A 13,013-nucleotide genomic window follows, 5' to 3' on the forward strand; every position below is an offset into this window, starting at 1 on the left:
TATATATATATATATATATATATATATGGCTATTTAAAACAATATCCATAACCATCTGAAATTGACGGCAGTAACTGCACAGTAAGTAGCCTACATTCAATACAAACATAGATGGTACAGACATCAGCATTTAGCTTTTATTTTTGAATTGGGTTGAAACTACATAGAACTGAAGATTAACTGTAACCATGTGAAATTAAAGGCAATAACTGCATAGTTCAAAAGTACAAAAAACACAATCAACACACATTCAATATGATGTTTCTTAATCAGAGTTCAGTATTTGTTTTAGTTTTTAAATTTGGTTTTAAATTAAAAAAGGTATTTACCAGAGAGACTAAATACATGCATGCTATATAAAAACATTATTCAAAAATGCTAAAATCAAATAATGTTAGTGCGAATAAAATAAAGATGCAAAGTGTTTCATTCATCCAAAAAAATAAAAATAAATTAAAAATATTTTTTTTAATTGAGCCTATTAAAAATAACTAACTATTGGCTCAAGTAAAAAAAAAAAAAAAAAGAAGATATATATGGATGTGAATCATTACCCAATTTTTTAAAATTGGATGAATGAAACACTTCAGTGTGCTACAGCAAGTGATTTTTAAATCAAATTAAGCTTTTATTAAAAAAAAAATTATTTTAAGGTAAAATATAAATAATCATTCTATACAGAACTGACGTTTACTTCTGGCTTTTCAAAAATGTATCATAGTTCTACTTTACAAAAAAAGAAAAAAAGGATTTCAGTTTTGTCCCTTCACTGTCTCTGCCTGTGCAGGGTGCAGACAGGTACAGATACACTTGTGCAGCTTCAGTGAGCGAGGAAAGGGACTCTTATTTTGTGCAGTCGGCTGTTCGCTTCCTGCTATCTGTGCCTCAGACGTGTATCTCTGCACTTCCAGCCGTGAATGGTTGTCCGTGTCCTGTGTACAGATTTCGAAATACTACCACACAAATGACATGATAGCGAATGATTACAATGTAGTCTGTGCACGCGGGCGCACTTCCAGAAAAATCGGCCCGAAAAAAAAAAGACCAAAAACCGGCCGATTGCCGATCACGTATTTTAAGCAAAAACTGTCTGGTTCCGATTTGTGGCCGGTCAACCGGTATATCCCTAATTGTAAAGGGTCCGTCTGAAACTGTGTCGCGTGGCCGCGGCGTAACATAACGTTGATTCCAAACATTGAGTAATTAAATACATCGTTATGGCGGTATATTAAAAATGAATATCATAACGAAAATATACACACCGGTTTTCGGTATGAACCGGTATACCGTCCAGCACTATAATGAAGTATATTTATAATCCATTAATAATCTATGTATTCTGTTTAAAGTAGCCTATGGAACATATTTTCTGCCTCGTTCTATGACAAGAAGCCACATCAGATCACACAAGGAAGCATCGGACTGCTGTTGTGGAGTGAAACGCTTAATGTTCTCTGCTGTTGGACAACATGTTAAGAAATGTGAAAACAAGAGAAGTTTAGCTTTAGGCATTTTAATTTTAGCATGTTTAGCTTAAAACACATGAAGTGCCGGTGATAATGCTTCTTAAGTCTGTTCCGGAGAAGACAAATATTTCAGTCGATCGCTCAGGCATGGCACCGAAATCTGTGTTCTGATTCTGTTCTAGTACATACTGATTACATAAGTACCGGTGCCATATTTGTACTAGGTTTCGGTACCCAACCCTAATTAAGACCAGAAAACATGTCACAGTTTATACAGGAATCATATTTCAAAATAACTGTAAGATAACAGAAATGTTCTCACCTCAGCTGTGAGATGTGTGGCAGACACTGAAGGAGACTCTTCACGTCACTCTCTTCATCTGAACATCTTCTCAGCTCGACTGTTTTCTTCTCTGTCTGGAGCTTCAACACTTCCAGGAGGACTGAGCTCTTTCTCTCCGAGAGATCTATGAACCAGACATCACGTAACTGGAAAACTGACTGTAATGCTGGAAGAAAACTCCTGCCTATTTGAGTCTCAAAGTTCTTCACACGAGAGTACAGATCCAGCAGGAAATCCCAATCATCAAATATGTAAGTCTGTCTATTATCGGAAGAGCTGGTGCAGACTGATGCTAACTGTTCCAGCATCTGTTCTCCTGTCTGGGTCTCGATCTCTGCTGCTTTAATGAAGAGACTGAGAAGAAATTCATGAAGAACGCTTTTACTCATATCAGAGAATCTGTAACAAAATAGAAATGAGAAATGTGAATAAACAGATGTCACAGAAATTATTACAGCTACTATATGATTACATCGTTTTCAGCTCACAATAAACACTTGTTAAAATTCAACTTTAAATGTCAGAAATGAATTACAGTTTTGGTAACTGAACAAACCTTAAATAATGGCATCAGATACAGCACAGACTCACACTGAACGCAAGACTTCTTTTTGAAGGGACAGTAAAAGATGACGTTTCATGAGACGCAGCAAAGCAAAAGTGCTGCTGCTACATTTGAAAGGAGATTATTAAATAATGCTTTATTTTAATCAAAAATGGGATAAACTGACACAATCAGTATTCAATATAGCCTTATATATCACTATATTCAATATATCAACGTAAATAGGTTAAATTGTACTCAGTTTTAAAAAGTCATTTATTTTCATTAATTTATGCTTACTGCTTTTAATATAGCATGTATCATATACGGTATGTATGCATCAAATTGTGTTGTGAACTTAAAAACAAAACAAAAAAGACAAAAATTTATCACTGCCAACTCTTTACATTGCGAAAAAATCACTCGCATATGCAACCAATTTTACTTACTTATTCGACACCAGTTTAGCACACGCTGCCCTCCTGGAAATGCGATTGGGCTAGTTTTGGAGTGGTTTTGAAAAGCAAGTGGGCAGGATTTGTTTTGAAAACCTGGCAATCCTGATCTGAACGCACGTGCTGGAGCCTTTACTGACGAGATGTGCATGAAAAAACACATTCGATTTATTGCACAGCCCTACCATCTAGTTAACAAAGCGGAACAGCATTGGCCTTTGTGTAATAAGTTACAGAAAGTGTTAAATGCACCAACTTAAATAATAAAATACACTTTCTTGTTGTGGTTCATAAACAACACCTTCTCCAGACAAAGAGGGAACTGCTCCATCTTTCAAGAATAATCTATGTGCGAATCTGGCATTAAACTGATTGAGATTGAGGAAGCTGTCTTCAGCAAAATGTGCTGCACATAGTTTTACATGTGGATTATAATTTTCGGGAACCAAGTTAAACATAAATTTTAACCATTTATCTCTAAGTACAGCGTCCCTGGGAAGGCCAAACAAAGATGATTGGACTCCGAGATGAAAATAACAGCATTTCAACGACATGGCGACAAACACAAACCCAGCTCTTCCTTCTTCTCCGTCGGAACGCACCAAGGCCACGCCCCCCTTTTTTGTGTATTCCGGTGGGCGGAGGTTAGTCAAAAAACTGTTTTGGTGACGTCATTACTGCAGGAACTAGAGGGCTGTAGTCCAAACTGGTCGTTTGATGTAGACGAATTATGTTAAAATATCTCGCTTGGCATTGTACTTTGAGCTTTAGAATTTTACAGATATTATTTATACTCTAACAACAACAACAACATTACACACTAACTAAAGTTTGAAACATGGGATCACGTAGAACGGGACCTTTAAGTTCAGTTAAAATTACAAAAATGCATTCATACATGGTTACCACGTTTTAGTTCTAATTATTAAAGTTCTATCATTAAATTGTGCTTAATTATAATAATACCAGTATATATATATATATATATATATATATATATATATATATATATATATATATATATATATTTATTATATATATAATATATATAGTATGTGATTTTATAATTTAATATAATATAATATAATATAATATAATATAATATAATATAATATAATATATTTAAAGAAAACTGGTACAGCTAAACCAGTTGGGGTTGCCAGTGGGAGGACTAGTTCACCACAGATGTCCGGTCAGAGACATAAAGATGCCGTTTTAAGTTCTTGATGCTTTTATTTTTCACAACAATTCCATAAATGTTGAGCACGTAAGTGCGAACATTACATTGGTGTTTCCATCTGTGTGTAGTTTGGTTCAACTAACATACGCACACAACAACAACACTTGAGAAAGCCTCGAGTCCATTTTTGCTTTCACCTACTCTGTGCAGGCAATTTGTAACAAACCCTAATCACTGCCACCTGCTGGAAATGGGCGGAGCATAGTGTCTTTAGGTTGCTGCGTTGACAGCACAATCAAACACAGGCTAATTGCCAGAACACTTCAAAATAAATGATTATTTACAGCAGGCCTTTTTAACAATAATATAATGTACAGTGTTTTAGTCAGTTGCTTCAAAGCGAATCAAAGAGCTCTTTCTGGTATTACTACGGGTCCTTTCAGCAAGCAGCACTTCAAGATGTCTCGCTGTATTTCTTTATACTTGGTTCCAAGGTAAAAATAAACCTATCTGAACTGCTCCATTGTGAATACACAGAGCTGTATGAACCAATGCGAGCTGGAAACTAAACAGGAATGTTTGTCTGGAACCGGCCACTGATCAGATGGAAGTTGAAGGTATGTTGGTCCTGTATTCCAACAACTTTGTGGCCCTAGTTCTGCCAGCCTTTTACTTTGAGTGATGTCATCAGCAGGCTTACTTTCTGAATGCACATAGGTCCATGCACAGGTCCTGAATCTCTGCTATTTGTGTACCAACAGAAACCTTAAATCGACAGGATTCAGATTTAATCCAGGTCAAAACTGTGGTGGAATCAGACCAAAGGAAAACATGATGAATGGGCAAAGTCAATTTGTTTTGCAGGATCATGGCTAACACGGCCCCTGTCAGGGCTGCACATAGTTCTAAACAAGGTATTGACAGCCATTTCTTAGGAGCCACTCTTGATCTGGCCACTATAAAGGTGATCTCCACTTCTCCCTTTTGATCTTCTGTTCGAAGATAGGCAACAGACCCATAGGCACACTCTGATGAGTCACAAAAGATATGTATATCATGCTGACTATATTTTGTAGATCACGGAGCTCTCCTGCCCAGCTGTTCCACTCTCTAAATTCTAAATTAAGGTATATATGACTAAATTCTCAGGTAGTTTAGGATCATCCCAGTCCCTCTTCTTATCCTATAATCACTGCACTATTACCTTTGCACATGTGGTATATGGGATGATGTACCCAAAAGGATCATATTGGCTAGCAAGCACTTTATAGATGTTGCTCATAGTAACCTCTCGGCACTCTATAGCACGAAGCTTATAGGACAAGGTATCGGTTTCACAGTTCCACTGAAGTCCAAGCTCTGACTCATGGTTGAGGGCGTTACCCTTTGCAATCCATTGCATAGCACTGTCAGATCTGGAAGAACTTGCCATTCATAGATTCTAGGCTCCACTTCTCTTCATAGATATCTCCATAAAAAACGGAGAAGGGTCCGATCCTCAGGAAGGAGTCCAACCTGTTGGAACATTCCTTTAATGTCACTACTGATAGCAATTGAGTGTTCACGGAATCTTAGTAGCACAGCCAGTAATGAAGAAGTCAGTGTTGGTCCTGGAAGTAACAATTCGTTGAGGCTGCTCTCTTGAAACTGGAATGAACAGTTGAAAACCACTCTATGTTTCCAATTATTTTAAACCATATGATGCGGGATATACTGTAGCAGCTCATTTGAGTTTCTTCTGCTCCTGACTGCAATTCAGCAATATAGCCTGCCTGCTCCAGTCTTTTAATCTCAGCCTGGTAGAAAGCTGCTTGCTCAGGGGACTTACTGATACGACACTCTAGACTTCTTAACTGAGGAATTACTGCTGCTTTAGGTGCACAAAGAGGGGGCATGTTTTTGACTCTCAGCAGTGGGGTAGCATATCGTTGAATTCCATCAACATCAACTCTAGAAGTTCTTTGTTCCAATAGTTTCATTGACTGTTGGTCTTGTACTGATCGAGTACTAATTTTCTCATCTCTCTAAGGAAAGACATCCAGTTGCCAGAGTCTTTCATCTTGTTCATGCAACGTAGCAAAGGGTGACCAACTTGTTGTGAACAGACATTGTTGCTCTGTGAGAAGATGTTGCAAGGAGAGTTCTAACTGCATCATGACCCCCTGGTGGACCCAAGTGAACTGGCTCAACTGGGCTAATTAAATGAGGGCAGTCGGATCCTATGAGGAAAACTGGATGAGCAGCTTCAATTTCTCGGAGGGGAAGTCCTTTAAGATGACGGTACCTTTTCCGTAAAGACTTGACATGATAACGGTGCACTATGAAATTCAAGTGCAAGACGATTCCACAAGATATGCAAACCATTCAGGTAGAGGATACTCAACCAGTTTGTCCAGGGATACGTCAAGGAGGGTGAAATCATTTGATGCAGTGAATGCTTGATTGATCTGATAGATCTTGTTTGGCTGGCAGGCTGGTGAAAAGTTAAAGGAAACAGCCACCCCTTGCAGCTCCTTTAATTATTATCTGACTGTGCACAGGGGCAAGTCCTCTGGCTTACCTTCCAGTTTCAGCTGGGTTGCTGCAGTATTTAACAAGATGGTTATTTCGGAGCCATTATCCAGAATGCCATAAGCATTCATTTAGCAATCTCCATTTCTTAGAATTAATTTACATATCTTTAAGAGTACCTTACGACTTCCTGGGGGCTTGTCAATGAATAACACCTCGTTGGCAGCCTCCCCAAGACAGGGCTAGTACATGGATCTTCTCCTTCCTCTACTTTCTCCTTGTTCCATACATTAACATCACGAAGAACAAGCAAGTGAAGACCATTGCATGTTTTGCAGCGCATTTTAAGGTTACACTCTGATGATCTGTGTCCCCGTCGATAGCGCCACCATCGGTTGTACCCATTGATCGAATTCTGCCTATGAGATTTGGAAAGTTAAGAGAAATTTACGCAGTAATTTAAAGTGTGTTTGTTGTTATCACAATAAGGGCAGTAAGCTTTCCTCTTTGTGATCTTAGGAGTGGCAGCTGAGGGATGTGGTGGTGATGAAGGGAATTTCTCTGTGCCAAGCAGAACTTTGTTGAATGATTTCACCCTCCTTGACGTATCCCTGGACAAACTGGTTGAGTATCCTCTACCTGAATGGTTTGCATATCTTGTGGAATCGTCTTGCACTTGAATTTCATATTCTAACCAGTGTGCTAAATTAAGGAGGGTAGAAATCTTCATGTGCAAACTCTCTGGGGTTTGGGTAAATCAGATCAGGGCCACGCTATACTCTTTCCTGATCAGTAGTTGGACTCGGAGAGTGGTGATCCCGTGTCTTGCTCGCAGAAAACCAGCTGTGCTCATGCCCTCAACAGAAGAGGACAAACTTTCTTGACTGCTTGAACCCTCATAGCTCTCCACAATTTCTGCTGAACTACTATCATGTGATGCATTGTGGGAGGCTTGGGCATGGTTTGAATTTGCTACTGGTTCAGCTACTCTTGGCTTTCTTGGGGCTGGAACTTGTTTAGGGCAGTCTAGGGCTTCGGACTGACAAGGTACAGGAAAGGTAGACAATGCCCGAGGAGGCTGTGACTGATTCTGGCAACTTAACAATTGTTTCACCTCCGCTTGTAGCGGAGACATCTGAAATGTAAACTTGGCATTGGCCTGTTTAAGATCATCCCTTTCCTCCTTCAGCTGCTGAACTGTAGTAATCAGGACCTTTTGTTGTCTCCTTAAATCAGCATTTTCTTCTCTCAAGGTTTCCACCTTCTGATCCCATCGATCTGTCACATACCACTGTTGAGGACTGTGATAATGACTATAATGTGCTGCTACATGTGGGGTGTCCATCCTGGCATCCTCCTCAGGTGACCCTTTATGGGAATAGCTAGGTGGTGATGAAGATTTTTGTATATTGTAACCAGTCAAATCATAATCCTGCAGGTGTGCAGGCAGAGATGATTGACTCCTGGGCCGCTCAACCAGAACATCATCTGATGGCTGCATCTCCATAACTGTGGAAAACTCTAGCTCCGGCTCGAAGGACCATAAAGAAAACTGGTACAGCTAAACAAGTTGGGGTTGCCAGTGGGGGGGGGGACTAGTTCACCACAGATGTCCGTTCAGAGAGATGCAGTTGTAGGTTCTTGATGCTTTTATTTTTCACAACAATTCGATAAATGTTGAGCACGTAAGTGCAGACATTACATTTGCGTTTCTATCTGTGTGTGTGGTTTGGTTCAACTAACATGCGCACACAACACCAAAACATGAGAAAGCCTTGAGTCCATTTGCTTTCACCTATATATATATATATATGATATAGTATAATGTACAGTGTTTTAGTCATTTTAAATGCTGAAGAAGTGTCTTGGACAGTGGTGGACAGTAACGGAGTAGCTTTACTTCGTTACTGTACTTAAGTACATTTTTCAAGTATCTGTACTTTACTGGAGTAGTTTTATTTTGAGCAACTTTTACTTTTACTTCACTACATTCCAAAGCATAAAATCGTACTTTTTACTTCACTACATTTCATAAAACATATCGTTACTCCCTATAATATCATGTGCTCCGACACGCAGAAGCGGTGTCTGATTCATCATGAACGAACTGAATCTTTTCTAAATAAACTTTTAAATCGGATCGCGAATCGCACCAAACGATTCGTTTACGAATTAGAATGATCCGATTGCAGCTGTTCTGGAGTCGACCACTCACTGATTCAAATGAACCGTTTAGTGAAGTCACCAGAAGTAAGAACCGGGAGATCTTGTGAGCGCGCGTGCGTCTGATGTTGCTAAAAGTAAGTTATGTCGAAATTTTGGATTAATTATTGTAACTGAAAATCATATTTAGGTCAAAACTTTCAGTTGTTTGGGAACTAAATCCGTTGTAAAGAGTGATCTATTTGAGCCCACTCAAATGCTCGAGTGCAGACGATGCAGACACATCAATTGTACGTAAAAAAAAACAACAACAAAAAAAAAAACCCATAAATTAAAACAGATTAAATACAATAACTCATGCACGTTCAAATTCACCGCTGCTGTAATGTTAACAGTTTTATTAAAATGTCCTATGTTACGTCTGTTTTTATATTGTTTATCGACAGTAACGTTATACATATGTATATTGTTTGGATTAACTAGACTAGTAGACAGACATGAATGTTCATCGTACTGAAAATAAGTAAATAATGTTAGCTGATGCTAACTGTCTAGCTAACAAGCTTGTTAGTGCTAAGTTGATGTAATTTTTATAATGTCCAAATATTTTTATTCAGCCACACACATATATATATATATATATATATATAGATCGATATATATAGATAGATAGATTATATCTGGTTAGAAAAGAAAGGATGTGATGTTCAGAACATGGTAACTACAGTAATTATCAGTGGGAAGAGATGCACCCCGTTTGGCTAGGGGTGTTTTTAAACCACAGACAAGATTTAAGAAGGAAAAAATCATTATGAAATTTGTTTTATTATTTTTTTCCTTAAAATGGAAAAAGGCCTTCAGGCCTTATTATCATGTCATATATACAGTACAGACCAAAAGTTTGGACACACCTTCTCATTCAAAGAGTTTTCTTTATTTTCATGACTATGAAAATAGTAGATTCACACTGAAGGCATCAAAACTATGAATTAACACATGTGGAATTATATACATAACAAAAAAGCTTGAAACAACTGAAAATATGTCATATTGTAGGTTCTTCAAAGTAGCCACCTTTTGCTTTGATTACTGCTTTGCACACTCTTGGCATTCTCTTGATGAGCTTCAAGAGGTAGTCACCTGAAACGGTCTTCAACAGTCTTGAAGGAGTTCCCCGAGAGATGCTTAGCACTTGTTGGCCCTTTTGCCTTCTGTCTGCGGTCCAGCTCACTCCTAAACCATCTGGATTGGGTTCAGGTCCGGTGACTGTGGAGGACAGGCCATCACTCTCCTTCTTGCTCAAATAGCTCTTGATGCCTTCAGTGTGAATCTACAATTTTCATAGTCATGAAAATAAAGAAAACTCTTTGAATGAGAAGGTGTGTCCAAACTTTTAGTCTGTACTGTAACTTTGATGTTCTGTAAAACAACTAACTTTAAAATACTTTGTTCTTACTGGTGAAAATCAGATGGTCATCTCTGTTTTCTCTCAGGTACATCACAGTGTAAGCTTCATAGTGAACATTACTCTCGTCAGCGTAGTCCATATCAACAACAAAAATATCTTGACTCCATATAGTGGTTATTTTGGAAAAAATCCAAGGTATTTTGAGCAGTAGGATTATAAAAAAAATGTGCTAATATAAAATTAAATTAAGTAGCCTATATAAAATTGCAAACATCTATCTTGCAGTACTTTTTTACTTAAGTACATAAAAAATTGAGTACTTTTGTACTTTCACTTGAGTAAAATTGAAAAAGGAGTACTTTTACTTTTACTGGAGTAATATTTTACCATATGTATCTGTACTTTTACTCAAGTACTTGATTTGTGTACTTCGTCCACCACTGGTCTTGGATTCCTTTCATGTAACAGTTGCTTCAAAGCGAATCAAAGAGCACTTTCTGGGATTACTTCGGGTCCTTTCAGCAAGCAGCACTTCAAGATGTCTCGCTGTATTTCTTTATACTTGAGTCCAAGGTCAAAATAAACCTCTCTGAACCGCTCCGTTGTGAATGTACAGAGATGTATGAACCACTGTTAGCAGGAAACTAAACAGGAATGTTTGTCTGAAATCAACTAGTTTTGTGAGAGAACGATAATATCTTTGTGAGGGGATGCAACAGATTTGAAAGTGAACAAATATATTTACAAGAGAATGCAAAAGATATGCAAGCGCAAAAGTTATTTATCGGGGCAAATGTAAAAGTTACAAAACTTGTTTTTTGCAGTAACTGTATCCTTTAATAACAAGCACATATCTATTAAATACTCTTTAAACACATCAGAACAGCTTCATCATTTAGCACATGTGCTTTGCTATCATCTGATGGCTGAATCTACATATGCCCCATAAATACACTCATCATTTCCGCTCAAAGATCTACAGATATGATGAGTATTCACTCTAACGGCCAGCTGTATGTCACTCTGCACAAAAACTGTTCTTAGATTTAGCCGGTGACACAAAAAAAAGAGATCAGATGTAGTGAATGGTCCAAATACATCACTCTGTAGCTAACACTGAAACAAACAGAGACCCTAAAGACACTCATTAAGACCAGAAAACATGTCCCAGCTTATACAGATATCATACTTCACAATAACTTTAAGATATCAGAGATGTTCTCACCTCAGCTCTGAGATGTGTGGCAGACACTGAAGGAGACTCTTCACGTCACTCTCTTCCACTGACAATCCACTCAGCTCAACTATTTTCTTCTCTGTCTGGAGCTTCAACACTTCCAGGAGGACAGAGCACTTTCTCTCTGAGAGATCTATGATCCAGACATCACGTAACTGGAAAACTGACTGTAATGCTGGAAGAAAACTCCTGCCTGTTTGAGTCTCATAGTTCTTCACATGTGAGCACAGATCCAGCAGAGCATTTAATTTTTCTGGGTTGTATCTTCCTCTCAACTCAAACAGTTTGCAGTCACATTGATTTAATGATTTATGGAAGAATTCTACAAAAAATATGATTTGCTTCAGCGGTTCTTTACAAGTCTTTACCCTGCAACAAAGAGAAAATCCATTAGGTTTAGAACAAATAACCTTACAGAATGCCAACTTATTCTTACATACAACATGTTAGTTACTAATCTAAGTGCAGCAGAGACTCACAAAGCACCCCCTGTAAGCATAACTCACTGACCTACATTCACACAGTGCAAGACGAGAGAGACAGACTGACCACTGCACACACACGGGAGAAGATAGAGGCTTGTTTGAGATGAGCTGAGACCAGTTACAGCAAGATGCATGCGTGCACTTCACAGACACATCACAGGGACGCCTTAGACTTATATTACTTCTTGTAAGAAGGGGATAATAGATCCCCTTTAAACCACTACAGTTTCTAGTACCTGATGTTTGGTGAGCAGCTGAGCAGCATGATCATTCCCACATCAGCTACGTCACAGTCGTCCAGATTCAGATAAACCTCTTTATCTCTGGACTGACCAATCACATAAGACAGAGCACAACACTGATGAGGATCGAGATCCACTTCTGGTTCAATCTGATGGTTCATCTTCTCCAGGAACATCAAGCAGGCTTTAGGAGACTGGAGCTCATACAAGCACTGACACACATAGAGAAGATCAAACTCTTCACTCTGAGCCTGAAGAAATGTGTCCACACGCTTCTCAATCAACCAGTCAGATGTTTTCTGTATCTGATCCTCTGTGAAGAGACACTTGAGGAGTCCGGTGTTGTGTTCACTCAGAAGTCCACATAAGAAAGGAAGAACATATCTCATGTGTTTATGCTCCTCAGTCTGACAGAGCTGTAGGACTATCTCAGCTTCATCTGGATGTCCAAGAAGCCACAACGCCGAGAAGAATTCCTGCATTGTGTTGTGGAGAAACGCACAGTGTGTAGTTGCAGATGTTGGCGAGTCTGTTGTTGTGATCATTTTCAGAAAAGCATGACAAATGTCCGTCTCATCACTGCTAAAATCTGGAAGGTTCAGGCACTTCTTCATAGTGCCATCGAAAGCATTTTTCATCAATCTATGAATCTGATCCTTCTTCTCTTTCAGATACTTGTCTATTTGCTCATTTTGTTTATTCCCATGTTTCTTCACCGCAAAACGGAAAATGTGGATGTAGATTTCAGTGACTGTGTGATGATAGTTGCATACGGTGTCATTTTTAAACTTAATCAAGTCTACAATCATGAATGCATACAATGGAACATGACTAAGACTGAAGAGCTCTTGATTCTTCAAAACAACTTCTAGAAGAACAGGATCATGACCCAACATCTTCTGATAGTAAGTGTTGATAGACTCTGCACTGAATCCTTGTACATACACGGTCCGTGTCGGCCAGTCAGAGAAAGGTGGAT

General features: G+C 38.6%; 1 protein-coding gene across 1 annotated transcript in view; it reads right to left on the reverse strand.

Moving 5' to 3' along the window:
* LOC127943297 (uncharacterized) overlaps positions 1–12,648 on the reverse strand; it is a 137,995-nt gene extending 125,347 nt beyond the window's left edge. The window contains exons 1-3 of the mRNA XM_052539642.1: positions 12,029–12,648; positions 11,296–11,676; positions 1,789–2,208 (exon numbers count right to left, since the gene is read on the reverse strand). Coding sequence (XP_052395602.1) covers positions 1,789–2,208; positions 11,296–11,676; positions 12,029–12,648 — 1,421 coding nt within the window. The remainder of the gene's footprint in view (positions 1–1,788; positions 2,209–11,295; positions 11,677–12,028) is intronic.
* Between the last annotated feature and the right edge of the window lie 365 nt (positions 12,649–13,013).

Source organism: Carassius gibelio, chromosome A3 (assembly GCF_023724105.1).
Source record: "Carassius gibelio isolate Cgi1373 ecotype wild population from Czech Republic chromosome A3, carGib1.2-hapl.c, whole genome shotgun sequence".
NCBI lineage: Eukaryota > Metazoa > Chordata > Actinopteri > Cypriniformes > Cyprinidae > Carassius > Carassius gibelio.